A 16,668-nucleotide genomic window follows, 5' to 3' on the forward strand; every position below is an offset into this window, starting at 1 on the left:
AGCTGTGGAAAGAGAAACAAAAGTGATGCCTCTAAAGATGAGGTTATCCAGATCCTGCCAGTTTTAGCTTTATCATACAATGGTGGGCCAACAGATGTGAACAACAACAGCATCTACCTCTGTCTAAAGCTTGGCTTGGAGAACTGATCCTAGTTGTAAAAAGAGTCCAAAGCAAGGTTAGATGACAAAAGGAATGCCCCAGCTAGACAGATTGCATCCGATAACCCAAAATTGGGGGACGAGGGCACATTTAGTGCCACCAGGAACCCCACCAGAGCACCCAACCTTGGCATAGTGCTATGACCCCTCTGGCTCACCCTTGGGGTTCTTCAGATAGTTTGTGGAATGTTAGATGGTTGGGAAATTGAGCCTGCAGAATCCCATCCGCTCAGCCTGAATGAGTGCAGAGGGATAAATATAGCAAAATCCGACTCCCTGAACATTCAAGAGCAATCAAGCAGAGTTTCCTATGCCCCCTCTGTCCACCCCCTACCCCCACCCCCCCATGACTGACAGGAACACATTTGCTCATACAGTTGTTGTTCTCCATTCAAGTCCAGCAGGGTTATAATGTTCTACCAATTATCTCAGGCTTCCCTAGACAGCATCAGGACTGATCCACTTTCTCAGAGCGATCTCCTCCTTCTCCAGCAGACTGCCTAGTATACCTCAGTGCTTTTTGATGGAAAGGTACCCTAACTCTTATTCAGTACTGGATTGCATGACGTCAGTTGCCAGAGGAAAGCAATCTGTTTCTTGGGGGCTAGCCAACATGCTCGTCCTCCTGGACAACGTTGAAAGAGCAGAGCAACTGCTGTCACCTGGTGCTGGCAGCAAAGAAGCCCCAAAGTTTCAATAGTCTGTTTGGCTTTTCCATCCCCTGAAAACTTCTGAATTTTCTTTCTAGATGTGAGGCTGGTTAATTTTCAAGGGGAAGCTTGGTTGACCTTTCTAGGGCTGGCAGACATGGCGGGAAGTGGTTTAATCCTTTGACTCTGGAGCTGGCTTCTTCTATTAATTCTATTTCCCCTTCTACATTTTTTTTTTTTTTACAAAGCAACGGATGCAAAAGGCACCTCTGAAGCTTCCAAAGATCCCCGTATGAACCGACACCAAAACCTGGTAAGTTAACCTTACTGGGTTATAGCAGGTTAATTCCCTTTTGGTGCCCCACATCACTGAACATAAATAGTTTGGGACATGTGCAAAAAGTATACTTACCAGCTTTAGCTGTGCTTAGCAGATGCCCCTGTCTTGGGATACTTAGAAGAAGAAAGGAAAATAAGAAGGGTTGGGTATAATTATGCAGATGGAGTTGTTGCCTGATGAAGAACGGAAAAGCCATGGTTAGTAGTTGCTGTTTTTAGGTGGGAGAAATGAAGCCAGGGTCAAAAGCATGACCTGGTTCATTGAGGCTTATAATTAAAGGGGCCTTCATGGATTAAGAAGAGGATTTGTACGTGGTTTGACTCAAGTATTCTTCCCTTGAAGGGTGTGTGCCTTCCAAGTATTTTTGGTGCCATCAACTTGCTTCTACGTTTCTATGAGCCCCAAATGGTTGTCTCGGTCACTAGATTCATGAGTCACATTAATCTGCAGTTTGTTTAACCATATTATTGGATAAAGCATAATTGCCAGGGAATGCAGAAAGTGTTATGCCATAAACCATGATTTGCAAACCAAAGTCACTAATCCTGCACTCCCCAACCACATGTAGAGATTTCAAGGAAGTCTAATTGCAGGAATGCGTGTCCAAAATTGCAGTCTCAGTCCAAATTGCAGTCTCAGTATTTGTGGGATGACAGTATTTGTAAAGTTGAATGGATGTTGGCAGCCATCTTATTCTCAATGTACCTGGCAGTCCACCTTTCTGAATATAACAGAGCTCAGATCTGAGCAGGTTTGGCGATATGCTATTATAAGCTACTCACATTTTGTGATTCACTTAATTGTAGCTTGTTGAATACGTTACAGTTTTGCAAGGAGTAAAAAAGATGGCATGTTCCATTCATCATCATCATCATCATTGCCGATAGATTAACATGCATATGTTCATAGATTATTCTAGTCCTCTTCTGAGCTGTGCTCAAAATGATGCTCTTTGGGTAAAAAGGACAGTGGCAATACTCCTGTGGCCGGTAGCTAGGCAGAGGTCACACCTGTGGCCAACAGCATCAGTCTCTAGGATTGGAAGAAGTGTGTTGCAGTTGCCACCTGAGGAGGGAATGTCATTGCAGTTAACCCTTTCAAAGGGCAGCTTCACTCTGCCCCACTCAACAGCAAAAGGGCTCATCTTTGGCTTCACAGGATGCTCTTCTTTAAATACTGCTTTGCTTAACTCTCTCCTGCAACTTGTTCATGATTCATTAATGGACAGCCTGTCCTGAATGGAAGGAAATCTTTCTGGCCACCTTTCTTTGGAGGGAACAGCTTGCCCTGCCTTTACGGCATCATCAAGTCTGAAGGGGAAATATGAGGGAAGGCAAGTTGCCTGGCACAAGCTAGGTCAGACATGCCAATGTCTCATGCCTGCAGTAGGGGTTTTGTAGGAGGAGGTCAGGTTGAAACTGGGACATGTTTGCAGGGTTCTCCTCTGTCTGTTCTCCTGAAGGATGGGGGAAAAGTGAGCATGACGGTCAACAAGATAAAGACTGTGGCCACCAGTCATAATGTGGTTTGAGTTAGGCTTATTGTGCTGCACAAATCCAGCCCATGGTGGTTTATAAACTGTGCTTTAGAGGTGAGAATGTTGTGTGAACCCAGTGAATTGTGGTTGAAGCAAAATGTGGCTGTCATGAGGGATGAATTGGGTGACGAGCTTCTGATGGAATAGAAAGATGGTGTTTTCAACAGTCTGCCTCAGCAGATAATAGGTAAGCATGCTGGGTGAAAAGATTGGTTTTCATGTTCACAGATGCTTCATGGACTCTAATTTTTGTTACAAGGCTTCCTTACTGATTTCCTCATGAAAAGACTAGATGCATAAGATGGACATAAAACTGATGCCGCCTTGTATGATTTAAAAGTTTCCTACGGTTTTCCTAACGAGACAAGTTTCAGCTTTCCTGGCAGGAATCATTATATTCTTGCACATATTACATGAAGCCATCATTTGTTTAACCACCGGTTATTGAATAAGCCTCCCCTAGCTGGATTCACCCCACACACTGAGTCCTAAATCTTGGTTTGCACAGCACCACAACCAGGTTTATGCAACAAGTGAATGGAAAAGGCAAACAAAATGTACCATAGTTAGCACTATGTGCGAAACAGGCCCTCAGGGCAGGTATACATGCATTTGACCAATGCTTTAAAGTAACTTTTTGAAAGAACAGGATGTGAGAAATGAAGGAAAGACCTTTGCAAAGAGAAAAAAAAATAGGAAACTGAGCAGATTTCCTGGTTGAGAGGTGTTTTTTTTTTTAAATCCGTTCAATCGTGTCCAGTTCTTGAGGACTGCCTGGACAAGTCCCTGCAGTATTCTTGGCAAGGTTTTTCAGGAGTGGTTTACCATTGCCTCCTTCCTAGGGCTGAGAGAGAGTGACTGGCCCAAGGTCACCCAGCTGGCTTTGTGCCTAAAGAGGAACTAGAACTCCCGGTCTCCCGGTTTTTAGCCTGGGGCCTTACACCACCCTGGCTCTTGTTGAGAGTTAGTGCTAGAAATAATTGAAAGCTAAAGAATAAGAAATGTTGCCCCGTGAAGTGCTTTGATTCCAAACATCCTATCATATTTCTCACCCCCCTTCATTTCTGTGGGCCAGTCTCCCCTCATTATTTGGTATTCTGCTACCCCCGAGTTTGCCCAAGCCTTACGAGCCTTTTTCTCTCCCTTTAAAGTTCTTCCCACCTTGAAAAGGTTTGATAAGGAGCAGTGATGACAGAATGGAAACTTTCGCCGGACTCCAGAGAGTAAAGCCGCTGGTGCTTATTTTTGACGAATGGAATATTTTACTGGAAAGGAATGATGGATCGGAGGGGGAGGAAGAAACAAAAACAAAAAGCAAAGTAGGCCAGAACATTTTGCTCATGGTGTGTGTGGGGTTTGCTTTGTCATCATTCCAGGGAAATAAGGATGGAGAGAGACATCAGCTGGATGCAGAAGAGGAAGAAAAGAAAGAGGAAGAGATGGGCAAGAAAGCGTGGGCTGAACGGATGAAGAGCCTGAAGACTTTCCTTTGGAATTCAGAGACTCGGGAATGCATGGGCAGGACTCCTCAGAGCTGGAGTAAGTAAAATTTATCATGAGTAACTTATTTCCTACCAGCATAGGGATTAATACTCCATCAGTGAGCATGGTGTTTTTTTTAAAGAATGGATGAGGAACATAACATTTACAGTTTAACACAGGGAATCCATCCAGGGAGAAAGGAAGGCAGGAATAAATATGGAGCAGAATTTGCATTTATGCCAATTATGCAGATAATATTGATTGGTTCCTGCAAAACCAGCAGAAGCTGGCAAATTTATTACGACAAACTTTTTGGTCTGCTTTGTCAAAGACTTGCCTTAATCAGTGAGGGAGTTCCCATAGTGAGCTGAAACACAGTTTTTAAATGCAGTATTTGTGGGTTGTAACCTTGGTTTAAGGCGGAGTGCCAACTGCCAACATTGGTTTATGGCTTAGCATGCTGTGCAAACCCAGCCAACTATAGTTTAAAGTATATATAATAAAATAAAGCACACTTAAGCACACCAGGCTAGAAACCAGGAGACCTTGAGTTCTAATCCTGCCTTAGGCATGAAGTCAGCTGGGTCACCTTGGGCCAGTCCCTCTTGCTGAGCCCTGGGAAGCAGGCAAGGGCAAAATTCTTCCTAACATGCTGCCATGACTTATCCAGGTAGTTGCCAGGAGTTAAGAGTAACTTCAAGGAACGACCCCCACTCCAAATTTGCTTAGGTGAGATGAACATATGCCCTGTTGCTTAATCACAACTTATCTTAAACATCTTAAGTTTCCTCTTTTATGTTATTTTTAAATGGTTTACCTGTTTGAACTTTCAACCCAAATCAAGATGGGCTTACAATAATTTTAAAAAATATAAAGAGTTGATCATACAAGTAAAGTGAAATGCATTTTACCTACAGGCACCTTTCCATTGCTCCTGCCAGAGCTCTGGCAACGAGAATTGGAATTCCAGCAAAAGAATATGCAGTTGCTGCCTGTTCTGCAATTCAGGATAATTAACATGGGCCTTTCCCACCCCACCCACCCCTTGACCTGTTTTATCTCCATGACCCTCCGCTGCTGCACATTGAGATTGAATAAGCCAAATGTTTTTCTTCCTGTGAAATTAACAGAAGAATGAAAATTTGTACCCCAAACACTTGGATTTTGTGTAAAGTTCTGCCCACTTGAAGCCACCCCTGGCTTTTGTTGGAGGTAGGACCTGTTGAGCAGGAGTGGAGGACAGAATTATCGTCAATTAAATGACCTGTGTGAGCGATTAAATCCCTTGCTGTGTTCAAAGAGAGGCCCCCTCCCAGCCTTTCCTGACCTCGTGCCAAAGTAGCTTGCAGGTCCAAATTAAGTTTGTTTCTCTCCTCAGCACCCCCCTCCCCGTGTCCTGTCCCCACTGCCAGCCAGTTTGTTCCCAGAACTCAAAATTCCATGTAACATAAACTCCTCAGGAACGCAGAGGCCAGAAGTCACAGCTGCACTCAAAGCGTGTCCTGGAAATGCATTTGGGTTCCTGCTGGGAAATCAAAACACACCAAAGAGCACCCATGGGGTGGGTAAAGGGCTTGCTTTCATGCTTTTTTTTTTAATAGGCCTGGGCTTTATTCTCTTGAGACAAGCCCCTTATCTTTGCAGCCACTAAGTCAGGAGAGAGAGCTGAAGGACCTCTCCAAATGATTGCTTTTGGCCCCATAAAACTGCAGTAAATAGAAAGCAAATGTTAAGAATATCCCAAAACAAGGTAAAGATAATGACAGATACATTTGTCTCAGAAAAGAAAACATAGCTTTGCCAGGCAAGATGGCAAGGTGGATGCCCAGCAGGCATCTTTAGGGAAAGCAGTCTCATTTCTGAACAGGAAAGACCTCTCTGTCGTCTTGTATGAACATAACACACCTCTGATTCAAGAGATGCTTGAAGAAGGCTTAAAAATACCAGACGAAGTCATCACCGTCTGGGCTCGTTTTCTGATACTGCCTAGGATGCACATGGGAGATGCTGGGCAGTTGTAGGAAGTTGGAGGCTGATTTCGTACATAAAATAAACTGTGGGTCTTTGTGGCTGGGCTCATGCAAAGCTTAGTTTTTCAAAGCCTGGTGCTTGACTTCAAACATCAAGTTTACTGAAACTAAAGAATCCATGTTATGGTTAGCAACTAGGCCACCAGCAACACCTCTCCTCTTTCTTGCAGGCCTGATACTCCTTTTTTATCTCCTCCTGTACACGTTCCTGGCTGGCATGTTCATATTTTGTGTGTACGTAGTCTTGATCACGCTGAGCCCTTACACGCCGAGGTACAGGGACAGGGTGGCCCCACCAGGTAAGCGTGTGAGGGAGGTCCCTGGGCCATCCGTTTGAGGGGCAGATGCCAAGGGTGTGCAGGGACCTGTCTCATCACAGGATGCAGGGGCCATGCTGGCTAAAATTAGGGGCAACTGACGGTGTGGGTGTGGAGTGGCAGCAACCATCGTTGGGACCGTTGATCATTTACAAACTGGGATCATCCTCCTTGCCTACCTTGGAGGAGGGTCAATCACCATCCTAGGAAAGCATGCTATGGGGAGGACAATCAAAGGAGTCAGCCCTAGTTGTACCCCTGTTCCCTTCCATGCTGTCCCATTCCGTGTTTTTTTTCCCTTAAAAATTTTTTTTTTGCAGGAGTCACAATTAGACCATACATAAACCAAGCCTACCAGATTATCATCAACACCTCCCAACGTAGTACGTGGCAGCCTTATGTGGACAACATGGAAGAGTTCTTAAAAGGTGCCCTTTCTTTCTCTAGATCTTACTTCCTCCGTACAACGATACCTAATCAATGCCTATGTTTATATTTTTCTTTTCCTCCAAGGATTTGCAGCAGCACTTACTTTCCCATTTCTGTTTTGATTTCTAATCCTAACAATCCAGCAAGGTGAAGAAAAAGCAACATGGTTACTTTCTGGCAATCAAGAGCTCTAAAGACTTTGAAAACATGCCCACAACTTGCTATTCGAATGATATTTGGGTTGGGGTTCTGAAACAAGAAAGAGGGGCTTGGTCTTTCAGAAAACAAACATGTGCACAAATCTACGAAGAAATATATATATTTTTAAAAGATATGTGTGTAAGCCACGTATCGTTAAAACAATCAGATAAGAACATTGAAATGGGGCAGGCGACAGCAAGGGCAGGAAAAGGAGAAAAAGGGATTGCAGTTGGCCCTGAAGTCAGTCAGAAATCAGAGGCTGAGTTTACGCTTAATTTGTCTGGGGCTGGTAAAATGTACTTTACGGCTTGGAGGCAGCTGATTGTGGCTTGCACACGATATGCAAATCAGTCACAGACTTTGATAGAGTGGAAAGATGTGCAGGCTTAAATGGATTAGGATTGGCTTGAGTTTTAAAGCAATTTAGGATTACTGAAACAAATGAGTATTTAATGGGTATTTCTTCCACTTCCGGAAATATGAAATCCCTGCACATCTGGAAGGCACCAGACTGGGGGAGGCTGAATTACAACCTTCAGAGTCACTAAGAGGGAAGACATCAGGACTCGAACAGAAGCTGTGACTAGTTTGCTCATAAGTATTAAGTCTTTTAGGCTTAGGATCAAATATACAGAACAGCACTCCCATGGAGGGAAAAACAAATATCATGGTTTATGTTTGGCAACAGGCCAGAAGTTGACATTCTGGCTTGCTGTAGGCTCATGTATTCTTAGTTACTTTATGTTGTCATCATGTCTGAATCTAGAAATCTGGCTTGTTCTGATTTATTTCTGTGCTCTTCCCACATCATTTGGGGACTGGCAGAAGGAATGGCAAAAACAAGTGAGGAATTGGCTGCATAAGCCACTTGGTTACTTCAAATAAGTCACTTAGCTCCATATCCTGGCCTAGGATTATAGGCAAATATCACCCCATTCTGAATAGGAAAGCCAATCTCATCTTTTGAGTGTTCTTTTAGAAAAATAAATAGTATAGAATCATAGAATGGATGAAATCTTGGTGGTCCTAGTCTAAATCCCTGCTCAGCCTAAGGGTTTGCTACATACATACAATGCCTTTGAGTCAGTTTTTGACTCCTGGTCCCTGCAGTTTTCTTGGCAAGGCTTTTCAGAAGTGGTTTGCCTAGGGCTGAGAGAGAACGACTGGCCCAAGTCACCCAGGCTTTGGGCCTAAGGCAGGACTAGAACTCATGGCCTCCCACTTTTTAGCCTGGTGCCTTAACTGCTACACCAAACTGGCTTTCTATATACTACTATACAGGTAGTCCTCAACTTATGGCCATTCATTTAGTGACTGTTCCTCACATTTACGACCTTTGCAGCATCCCTGTAGTCACATGATCAAAATTCAGGCACTTGGCAACTGGCTCGTACTTACGATGGTTGCAGCATTCCAGGGTCACACGATCGCCATTTGCAACCCTCCCAGCCGGCTCCCAACAAGCAAAGTCAATGGGGGAAGCCGGATTTGCTTAACAACCATGGCAGAAAAGGTAATAAATTCAGTGTGACTCACTTAACAACCGCTTCGCTTAGCAATGGACGTTCCAGGCCCAATTGTGGTCGTAAGTCGAGGACTACTGTACCTGTATAGTAGTTCACAACTACCATAGAAATACAAAAGTCCTAAAGCTAAAAGCATAATGGAGTAACAGGTATCTTCCATATCACTGGTCCTGGCTCTGAAAGGAGAAGATTTACAGTATTGAAGCATCAACTTTCTCTGTTGCCTTTAGAGTACGATGACAAGGTTCAAGAAACCCAAAATATCCCATGCACACCGGGCTCATATTTCATACAAGAGAGTGACGAAGGTGCAAAAAAGAAAGCTTGCCAATTCAAGAGGTCCCAGTTGATGAAGTGCTCCGGATTACAGGATCAGACATTTGGATATTCCCAGGGGCAACCTTGCATACTGCTAAAGATGAATCGTGTATGTAGCTTTATACTTGCTTACCTCCCCTTGGCATGGATCTTGCAGTGGGGCAAGTGAAGCACGTGGGTGGGAATTAAGCAAAGAAGAAGGGGCAATGGCCTGGCTTATGAGCCATCTGACATTCAGCCTGCAGTGGTTGCAAGGGGGAAGACAGGGCCCAAAGCATACATTGATGCAGGTTGGTTTTAATGCCTGGGGAATTAGCGCCATATTCTCTGAGTGGTGACATGCCAACCACATCTGTTATGTTCCTTTTGAAAGCACGATGCCTTATATCAACAATAATCCTAATGCGTTTTGTTAAAGATGCTGCTAATTTTTGTCCAGAAAGGAAGCGATTGTTTGCCAGGCCTCTCGTTTTAAATGTATACCCCTGAGTCAGTTTAAATCAGTGTTTTTCAAACTTGGCAACTTTTAAGATGGGTGGACTTCAACTCCCAGAATTCTCCAGCCAGCCACTGGTTTCAGTGAACGAATATTGTGTCATCCCATCACAGATGGCAATCTTAGACTTGCTCCCTCTGGAAATCAGGGGCATCTGCTGGAACTGGGTAAGGAGAAATGGTGGCAGAGCTAGATGAGGGAGAAGCTGCTGGATACTTCACAGTAGTCTCTGGTGAAATTCTTTACACTTCTTGAAGATAAATTTTGGAAGAGGACCTTAGACTCTTTCTACAAATGGGGAAAAGCTTGCAAGACATCAGATGGAAGTGTGGCTTGGTGTTGCAATTAATCCGAGACGGAGAAAGTGGGAGACAGAAATATTGTTAAAAAGAAGTATTTGAAGAAGATTGTATTTACAATTAGGTTGAATTTAAGACCCACCCCGCCCCAAGATTAGAGAGAGAAAGAAAATGCCTGCCTCCATATAACGTCTTAGCAAGTCTGATAGGACATTCGCATTTTAGGTTTAAAGGGTTGGGGGAAAAAAGATCTTGGCACTGAACAGATTCCTTGATCCTGCACTTCTCAGGGGTCCATCAACAGGTGGCTCACACTGTGGTCCTCAGGCATGTCAGATCTTACTTCCCATCATCCCTAGTCAGAGATAAGGTTGAGGAAGGCTGTGTGAACCATTCTGTGGCCCTTAGAAGCAAAGCACAACAAAGTTCAAAGCAGCTGCAGCTTTTGCACTCCTGCTGTTTCTTTCACCTGCAGCAAAATGGGATTTAGAAGGTCAAAGTGTTTTTAAAGGCAATTAAAAAGCTCTTGCTTTTGCAGATTGTTGGGTATCGGCCTGGCTATGGCACTCCAGTTACTGCAAGTTGCAAAGTCCAGGTAAATTCTCTTGCTTTGATTAGTTCTAAGTACTGCAGATTTGCACCAGGCATTCTTGGCAGCTGGACACAGAGGAGAACCTATCCAACCTCCCCACTTTTTTTTTTTAAATAAAAAAAGGAGAGAAACAGTTTTGGCATAATACTCAGAGCACGCATAACCTTCGCAGGACTAGGGACTGCACATTTTGGGGAACTGTGCAATTTAGGTAAGGCTAGTTTTTTTCCCCAAGGAATTGGGATTTGGCTGTTTAATTGTGATATGCTTCTTTTAAAACTTAGAACAGTGTTTTTCAAACTTGGCAGCTTTAAGATGTATGGACTTCCAGAATCCCCCAGCCAGCATGCTTTAAGATGTGTGGACTTCAACTCCCAGAATTCCCTAGCCAGCAGGGAATTCTGGGAGTTGAAGTCCATCCATCTTAAAGCTGCCAAGTTTGAAAACACTGACTTAGAGTGGCCAGTTTTCATCTGTTTCTCACTTCAAATGGCAGGAAATTGGGACATTTGTTATCAACAGTTGTGCTCTGAGAGTTTTGGACTCAAAAAAAAAGGTGGGGGTTAGGCTTTGAGCTCAAGCAGCGATGTTGGGCCCTTTGTACAACAATGAAGCATCAGACTGAACACAAAAGGCATACTGATGTCTGAATACGGGATGAGAAGGTATTGGTGGATACGTGGCTGAGGAGATTTGCTTTTTTTCCCTGAGATAGGGGGCCTATGAGGACCTATATCAAGGCCAAGGATCTCCTATCTCCTCTGACTTTTCAGTTCAGAAATTCAACAATTTCTCCAGGACTTTTGGCAGGAAAAGCTTCCCCCCACCCCATCATCTGCTACATGTTCCTTAAAACAATCAAGCAAAAATACTCAGGACTTGGAGATGGGAAAGACTGATTTTTGCATCCAGGTAGAATGGCTAGCCAATTTCTATTGAAAGCCTTGTGGATCTGTTTCATACTGTTGACATCATGACTATCTTTTAAATTGCAGAAAGGTAATGAAAGTTTTCTTCAGTCAGTAAATTTCTACCCAAGTGCAACATTTGATCCCATGTATTTCCCTTATTATGGCAAACGCACACACGTAAGTAGAAATTTAACTGTTGGATTCTTACCGCATATATAATTCCTGTAGTATTTTGGGCCTTTCTGGAGAGTAAGTCTGTATTGGCAGTCTCCAGATGTTTTGACCTGTGGCTTCTATCAGCCCCATTTGGCATGACCAGGGGCAAGGGACTGTGGAAGATGTAACCTTAAAAGTTTTGCCAGCACCTATCCTGCCCTACTGTTGTTTGAAATGTTCTTATGTTTTTGTATCATATTTGTGTTTTAATGAACTTCTAGTATTGGAATAATTCATAGTGTTTAGAAATGCATAAATCCAACTGTCTTGGCTTCATAGCTTGCTGGACAGCAGATAGGAGTCATTAAATGCAAACTGAGCAACCATGGGATCTTGCATGCATCTTGATGATCACTGATTTGGGAGACTTCGAGAACGTGTGCATAATGGGTAGCTTTTTATCAAGTGTCCTAGACCAACCTACCTGTGCTGTCCTTGGCAGCTCCTCCAGGTATCCCCAACCAACGAAGTCATTTAACTTGAGTTTCCTCTCAACAGTACAGTAGTTCCATTTATGGAATTCGGTCTCCCAACAAGCCCACCCCACATCAACATTGTTCTTTAGTGTCAGGTGAAGATTTTCCTATTTCAGTTTGGTGGTCTCATTTAGCCATTTTTTTTTCTTGCTGAAGGCAGTCTCTACATCCATAAATCAAAAACATATGGCAAACTTCTTCAGCTCCGTGCTTACGTTTGGACCGTTAACGGTGTGATGCTATTTGATTTCCAACATTTGTACATCTCTTCCCTCCTGAACTCTTCCCCACCCAAATACATCTTAAAACAACTGAAACAGGAAGAAAGGATTTCTAACCGACCCTGGATAAATGATCGGTGTTTTTCACTGTTTTAGGGTTAGGAAAAAAGCATTTTGCTTCTGATCTGCAATAGATCATGGCATTCTTTTCTGTTAGATAAGCTGTTTTCCATGCTCAATTAGGGAGAAGGGATAATTATTTTCCATTTGTCTAGAAAGACCCCCCATCTTCAATGAATCTTGATATCAAGAAATGCATGTAAGATAGCATTTGAATTCTCCAGTGAATTGCTTGTGAGCCATCAGTGTCCTGTTGCATTTTTCTAACTCAGACAGTAATTTTATAGTGTATGTGTTTTATGTCAGTGCTTTCTCATTTTATAATAGTTTGCTTGTAGGGGTAACCTATTCCTAAACCCCACCTGCAAATGTTATCCCTTACCTTGTAGTTTTTATTGCTTTCCACCTTATGCCAGACGAAGCCTGAAATAAAGATCTTGACTGATCCTTTTCAGGTTAACTACACGCAACCCTTGATAGCAATTCATTTTATCAGAATTGAAAGATCCCAGCTCATCGACATTCAATGCCAACTGAACGGAAAGGGAATTATCAATACTGTTAACAGCGACCGGTTCCTGGGGCGAATCATCTTCACACTAAGCATCTGGAGCTAAGGCCAGACCAGCGTTTGTGATCACCCTTTGATGGCAATCAAATGTTTTCTCACTGTGGGAAAGTCAAATTGGCCATTTACATAGCACCAGGAAAATCCAGACCTATTCTGAGGGATCGTTTTCTTTGAAAAAACAAAAGAAATGGTAACTCCCAAGATAGACTATGGAATTAAATATAAAGCATTTGAATCATTCATCCTGTGAGTGTACACATTAGTCAAATACAAGAATTTTTAAGAAGCATTTTAAATAAATGAGATATTTCCGTTAGATTTTTCCCTGTGCATCAGGAGGGATGGCACTTGGCAACAAATTGAGTTTGCCATGGCATCCATGTTACAAAATAATAGGTTTTATCATTTTCTTTTCTCCTTTTGGGAGGTACATTCACTGTCAATTCAGAAGTTGGCTTGCAATTTTTATTTTTAAAGGGCCAGTGTTTGCAATAGGTATTAAAGGAGAGCCAGAAAGCTTTCTCTGGATTGTTCTGAGATATTCATAAAGCCATTGCTCAAAAGGTCTTCCAAAATCACACTATCCTCTCTGAGAGATTTACCACCTTATAAGTTTTAAAACTCAATGGTTAGCTAAACGTAATATTGATAGACCACCAGTGTTTCTGCTAAAATCTATCATCTCTGACCCCAATAAGCACTACCCATTTTTATCCTGTTGCTTTTCTGGCTGAGTTTATAGTAGCAGTGATGTTCCCTAAGCAGCATAGGCCTTCCCAATCAAGGTAGGTATTCCCTTAAATAAAGAGGAAAATGCACTTTTGATGTTTACCACCCGAGTGCCTAATCAGGTTTGCAAAGATAGGAGGATGTCTGGGGAGGGACCTTTCAATCCTCCATCCTGATCATCTGATGCTTTCTGGAAGCGTTCGCCCTCCCCAGCTTTTAATTCCCTTGGGGTATGGACCTCCACACAAGGCCCACAACACAGTTGTACCATCAGAATTGGGACTTTGTTAGCATACTTTTGCCCAATCTCACATTCTTGGGACAGGGTGGATTAGACATTCACATGAACAAGCCAAACCGCCCTTGGAATGGACAGGCTGCTCTTTCCCGTGCCTCCAATGTTCCTGATTCAGCATTTCAGACTGGGAGGGAAATGGCTGGGGAGGTGGCGAAGAGGTGGGGTCTCAGATGCTTGTACACTGAAATAAAAGGACTTACAGCACAGCAGTGGTTCTTTCTGTACTGCACGTGGGCTCACAAAGACTTGCAGGATCGCAGCTGAAGGGTAGGACTCACACGCTGTTGATAGATTGTACCATGTGCTGTTTCAGGACTTGTGGTGTACAATCAGTCCATCAATGATGGAACAGATTCTTTGGTGCGGTTTACAATCCAAATTTCAGTAGAGATTTGAGCTTTCTTTTCCCCCCAGGATAACAATCTTCCAAGTGGAGCAATACAAGAGCTTCTAGCCTTAGGAGAATAAACGGCAATGCCTTCCCAAGATCTAATACAGGCTACCCCGGCTCAGAGCTACCTGGGGATTGTTGGGGGCTATCAAGTTGATCTCCTCCTCCTATCTAACATCCAATCTCTCAAAGCAGACTTTCCCAATCCAGTGTTTTTGGATGTGCTGGGATCAGAATTCCCAACACATGGGAAAGATCTGTGAAAGGTACATTGAGGAGGTCAGGGCTCTCATCTGGCACAACTGCAAAGGAAGTGTGCCCTTATATGTTATGACATACCCTATGGAGCTCATCACAGTGCATACAGGCAAGTTCTAAAAAAGGCAAGTCTAAAATCCTCTTGGCAACATTTTCTCACAGCAGGTTTCTGGCTAGCAATGGAAAACATCACCAGAAGGGCAAGGCCAACTTCTCAGCCCTTATTTTTGGCAAAATGGGAGTGCTTGCAAGGATTCCAGCATCCCTTAACCCCCCATCTCCCAATTTCAGAGATTTTGGATAGGGGTGTCTAGGATGTGGTTAAGAGAGAGATGGTGGCCTTGGCAATGCAACTGAAGTGCTGCCTGTAAAATGGCGGCCACCATCTTCACTTTAAAAAGCTCTACCCTGTGGACAGCCCTGGTTTTGGCCCTGCTCATTTTGGGAATGGCCTGGAGGCCAGAAAAGGAGTACAGGTGGCAGGGACTTAGGGTATATAGCCCTAAGCTTATACTTCCATGCCTAGGCTACATTTTGATGGCCAGGGACTAGATACAGTATTTTGAAGGAATACAGCAGCTCCAATTAGGTTAGATAGGTAGAGCTGCATTGTAAGGAGGCTAGGATTTTTCGCCCACTAGAGAGTTTGGGTTCTTGGTTTTTAAGAGCACACTAAGATCCTTCCAAGTTCACTCCCCTATTTTCATGCATTTCCCACCTCAAAACAGCACACCATCAGCCAATGTTGGGCCAACGGGGACTGAAGAACCTCAAAAAAGGCAGCACTTGCCTGGATCCTCGGATTATCTCCCCCAAACCCAGCTCATGGAACAAGGTCTAAGTTATACTTTGACCATTTCTTCGTGCCACCCAGAGCCAAAGAAACCACAGTCAAAACTTTTAACATCCCACTTGTGTCTCATGTCAGTCCCCCATTTGTTTAAACCTTGAAGGGTGCTCCTCTGAAGTTTTTATTTGCTTCCTGTGCTCCAAAAAAGCTGGCACGAGGAAGAATGGGATGGATCCCAGGAGGTTGCTTTCTGTGATGTTTCCATCTTCGGAAACAATCCGTGCATCAGGTGGCCAAGTAGAGCTTGAGGTCCAAAATTTGGAATCAGAACAATATCCCCCATTCAGACACACGGATACATTCACCCTGCTGCCTTATAGGTTTCTTTCTTTCTTTTTTTTTTACTCTTAAAAAATCACAACCTCCAAGTATCACTTAAAGGGCAGGGGAAAAAAAAAGAAAATAGGGGAGGGGGAAGGAGCTGAAGCAGCAGCAAAGGGAAAAATGGCGGCGGGGGGTGTTACACAGCTTGGTAGCCACTATGATGCCTTCGTCTGGAAATCATAAAAAGCACAAAAGCAACAATAATAAAGAATCCAGTCACCACACCCACCACAATGGGAATGACATAGAGGATATCAGAGCTGCTACATTCTTCGGCTGCAGAGAGAAAGATGAAAAAGAAAAAGAAGAGTAACAGAAAGAAGGTTAGTGACCAAAGCAAGCATTGGAAAATGAATTAGCAGAAGTGCAAATATGTCTACAAAGCTGTTCTTAAATTAGTTTATGCTGGGGTTGTAGTTAGTGGGTTGGCCTTACCACTTTGCTCTAAGTCATCTTCCTGGTTTACAGTTCCCCAGATGAAAACTTACCCAGTTGCTCAAGCATGGGGCAGCTTTTGGTCCTGCTTCTGCTGTGCCTAAGATCAACTGTTCTTATGAACTGATGGTGGCCCCTCTGGCCAACCTCAAGGTGAGTGGGCAGCCGCAGAAAGGCCGATTTCCCGGGTTTTACATTACATCTCCCCAGAAGCTATTTATTTATTACATTTATTACATTTGCCTCAGCACAAACCATGGTTAACCCAAGTCAGAGAATTGTAATATGAGGAGAGGGATAAATCAAGTAACAGTTCTAAGCAGAAATACCTGTGAATCAGAATTAGGGTTAACACAAGGAAGGTGTATTTCTAGTTTACATGACAGTTATATCAACTTTGCACCTATTGTTATTAAAAGCAGCCCTCAAATAATTTTTATCATGTTTTAACATGGAAATGATCAATTCTAAAAAGAGAATATACCTCTTTTG

The 16,668-nt window shown here is 43.3% G+C and overlaps 1 protein-coding gene across 2 annotated transcripts; it reads left to right on the top strand.

Annotated features, from left to right (window-relative positions):
• Positions 1-575: 575 nt before the first annotated feature.
• ATP1B4 (ATPase Na+/K+ transporting family member beta 4) lies at positions 576-14,124 on the top strand. Of its 2 annotated transcripts, XM_063313578.1 has the most exons (9): positions 576-662; positions 1,058-1,122; positions 4,063-4,225; positions 6,369-6,497; positions 6,836-6,943; positions 8,902-9,098; positions 10,323-10,379; positions 11,372-11,464; positions 12,776-14,124. In XM_063313578.1, exons 2-9 carry the CDS (start codon positions 1,102-1,104, stop codon positions 12,935-12,937), a joined length of 930 nt encoding a protein of 309 aa, XP_063169648.1. In that variant the 5' UTR covers positions 576-662; positions 1,058-1,101; the 3' UTR covers positions 12,938-14,124. The 2 variants fall into 2 exon arrangements, with proteins under 2 accessions (XP_063169648.1, XP_063169647.1); XM_063313577.1 differs by lacking the exons at positions 576-662; positions 1,058-1,122 and having other exon boundaries at positions 3,965-4,225.
• The last annotated feature ends 2,544 nt before the right edge of the window (positions 14,125-16,668 follow it).

This window comes from Candoia aspera, chromosome 12 (genome assembly GCF_035149785.1).
Source record: "Candoia aspera isolate rCanAsp1 chromosome 12, rCanAsp1.hap2, whole genome shotgun sequence".
In the NCBI taxonomy this organism is placed as follows: Eukaryota; Metazoa; Chordata; class Lepidosauria; order Squamata; family Boidae; genus Candoia; species Candoia aspera.

Coding starts and splice junctions, on each gene's coding strand:
- ATP1B4 (XM_063313577.1), top strand. CDS start 4,027: ATGGTGTGTGTGGGGTTTGCTTTGTCATCATTCCAGGGAAATAAGGAT. Junction 6,498..6,835: donor GGACAGGGTGGCCCCACCAG/GTAAGCGTGTGA, acceptor TTTTTTTTGCAG/GAGTCACAATTAGACCATAC. Junction 10,380..11,371: donor CTGCAAGTTGCAAAGTCCAG/GTAAATTCTCTT, acceptor TTTAAATTGCAG/AAAGGTAATGAAAGTTTTCT.